General features: G+C 54.6%; 1 protein-coding gene across 1 annotated transcript; it reads left to right on the forward strand.

Annotated features, from left to right (window-relative positions):
* Positions 1–215: 215 nt before the first annotated feature.
* EMH_0081770 (uncharacterized protein) lies at positions 216–2,094 on the forward strand (the record flags this gene model as incomplete). The annotated part of the gene is made up of 4 exons (XM_013500426.1): positions 216–621; positions 771–894; positions 1,068–1,710; positions 1,852–2,094. The coding sequence occupies 4 exons, from the start codon at positions 216–218 to the stop codon at positions 2,092–2,094; spliced, it is 1,416 nt and encodes a 471-aa protein (XP_013355880.1).
* Positions 2,095–2,906: the final 812 nt, after the last annotated feature.

Consider the following 2,906-nt stretch of genomic DNA (forward strand, 5'->3'; position numbering starts at 1 on the left):
CCTTGCCCGCTGATTGGGTTGCTGCTCTTCAGCCGGGGGACTGCCTCCTTGCCTTCTCCGTAAATGCCTGCTGGAAACTCAAAGGGCTCCTCTCTGCTTCGGGTGTACAGGCAGCTTTGCTGTACGGGCAGCTGCCACCGGATGTCAGGCTGCAGCAGACTAGAAGGTTTAATGAGGCTGTAGAAATGCATGCACACGCGCAGCAACGGCAACATATGCAGGACCAGCCAGAGCAGGAGCGCCTAAACATTGTATTTCCAGCTGAAGGACCTGTTGAATCTGCAGACGTGGCAGCAGTAGCCGCGCCAGCATCAACGCTGCCAAAACCAGCAAGAGAAACAACCGATTTAGCAAAGGCAGCAACAGCAGATCCTCTTCCTCCATATTCCGTGCTGATAGCGACAGACGCAATTGGCCTTGGGGTGAACCTGTCGATTCGTCGCATCATATTCACTACCACTTTTAAATACGATGGAACGTCGCTAAGGCGACTGGAGGCCTCCGAGGTGCGTCAGCTAGCCTACAGGGCAGGGCGGTTTGGGGGCCCCTGGGGCACGCAGGGAGGCCTCGTGAGCGCTCTGCAGCAAGACCAGCTGGATACACTTCGAAGTCTACTCGAAGGTAAGAAACTGTAGTCTCGACAGAGAATCCAGTGTCTGCAGAATGACGCCGTGGGTTGGAGGGCTTAGACTTCCCCCTTGGCTCTGCATTTCGATGGGGGCTGTTCTCGCTAAGTGTGTAATGTGTGGGGTATACGGCTTGTGATGTAGGTCCGACTGTTTCCGTACCTCCTCTAAACTCGGCGGCTCTGCTGCCTGAGACTTGGGCATTCGAATTGTTTGCCCATTTTGCAGCAGATAACACCCCAGTGTGTACGGCTGCCCTCATACAGAAGTAAATTCTAGACCTTAGGCCCCACCGCAGAGCTGCGAAGCTGATGCTTCTGAATCACTCAAGCTTAATGCCTAGAGTATGCATTTCTATGCCGCCCTTGAGCTGGTACCAAGTGCCCTAGGCAGTTGACGAATAGGACGCTTGCTTGTTGGTGTTGATGCCTTCTACTGCAGGTTCGTGTCAATGCTGCACACAAGAGTTCCATACTTCATACCTTCAGGGGCCCTTCACAGGGCAGTTGCAGTGGCGGCGTTGCTACGGGATGTTCCGTTGCCGCCCCCGGAGTTATATATCTTCTGTATGGCGCCTGTCTCGGCCTCGCGCCCCACCACGTCACATCGGAAGGAGCAGCAGCAGGGAATAGGATGCTCCAGTGAGGGGGAATCAGAAGCTGAGGCAGCCTTTCCGTTGCAGGAGGGAAGTGGCGCGGTCACAGGCGATGACACTGAAGGTGCAGCAACAGGAGGCGAGCCATCAGATGCAGTAGCGACCGCAAGTGCTGCTGCTGCTAGCATCAGTCTCCCCATACAGGCAGCCTTGCGTTCCTTTGCCGTTTCCCTGGCTGCAACTCGCGTGGTACCGTTGCCGTCTCCATTTCGTATCGTTCAGAAGGTAGACAACGACCAGCAGCAGCAACAGCTAGAGCAGCGCTTGGGGTCGTGGTCTGTAGATGAATGCCCCTGGGGGTCACATGGTGCGGCAGGCGTTGGATATTTCCACCGAGACGCTATTGGGGCCCCGTGTGATGCGGATGAGACAGAGGCGACCCCAGCTGAGACAATAGAGGCCCTGCGAGCATGGGAAACAATCTACCAGGTACTTGCGGGTGCTGCAGTTGCTGGATGCGCTGGAGTCGCTGCCACCTTTTGACCGCTGAACAGCTGTTAGGTGTGTAAAGCGGAGAGCAGCAGCGACCACCAGCAAATGTGGGCGTAGGGTGTGTGAGCGCATGTGCAGGTTTTAGATTTGTATTTGTGGTTGGCGGAGAAGCTCCCCAAAGCGTTCGTCGATGTACCACTGGCGTTGACTGGGAGATCCGCTGCAGCTGATATCATCATGAATGCACTACAGAGGAAGAGACCTCTCCATGGTGTAGGGGCCCTTGACGAGTTTGGGCCTTTCTACGGCTCCCCGAAGGATTTGAATGCTGTCGGTGGCTGTCGGGCCCAAAGGCGCCGTGAGACGCAGGAACATCATTAGCAGCACGCTCCGCACAACTATAGAATCCGTTCTCTGAGGGTCCCTATAAAAGCAGGGAGTTCACCACCTATGGGGGAGTGCAGGAAAATGATGGGAGATTTCGCTTAGCTTATGAGGGATGTAGACAAGTTATAACAGCTCAGGCGAGGGCTCAGCGTCGACCCAGACGAGCACACGCGTCACTTTTCTGTTCGTACGATTAAGCAAGAGCGAATTCATGCATTCAGACGGACACATCGGTATTTAGGCGGCAGTACAGGCATGAAAGGGCACAACCTGAACGCCTCTGAAGCCCCAACAGGAAGATGCGGCGGTGGAAGAGAGCACTCCGTTTTGTATTGNACAACCTGAACGCCTCTGAAGCCCCAACAGGAAGATGCGGCGGTGGAAGAGAGCACTCCGTTTTGTATTGCATGGATTCCCCAATGGCCAATCGGCCGACTGGAGTGGTCGAATCGAATAAGCGTGGGGTTCTGTGTAATGGAGTCGCCTACTTGAAAGCGTGAATACATTGGCTTGTGCCTTTGCACTCGTACGTACGCAGGTCCATGCACACGCGCGATGGTTCGTAGACGGACGATCCCGCTCTTGTGTGCACCCAAGTTGCATGCCCAAGTGGGAATGCACTTCTGTGGCTCGCAACAGCATATGTGTACGTATGTAAGCGCCCCAAAGCGTTCGTCGACGGGCCACTGGCGTTGAGTAGTTTAAATGCGGACATGTATGTATTGGTGCCCGTATTTGTGTATGTATTACCAGTAAGTTGCGCAACCAAAGCAATTATATAGACAAAAAAGTTTGCATGGGCGCGT

The sequence above is a fragment of the Eimeria mitis genome, genomic scaffold, assembly GCF_000499745.2.
Source record: "Eimeria mitis Houghton genomic scaffold, Emh_scaff5396, whole genome shotgun sequence".
Lineage (NCBI taxonomy): Eukaryota > Apicomplexa > Conoidasida > Eucoccidiorida > Eimeriidae > Eimeria > Eimeria mitis.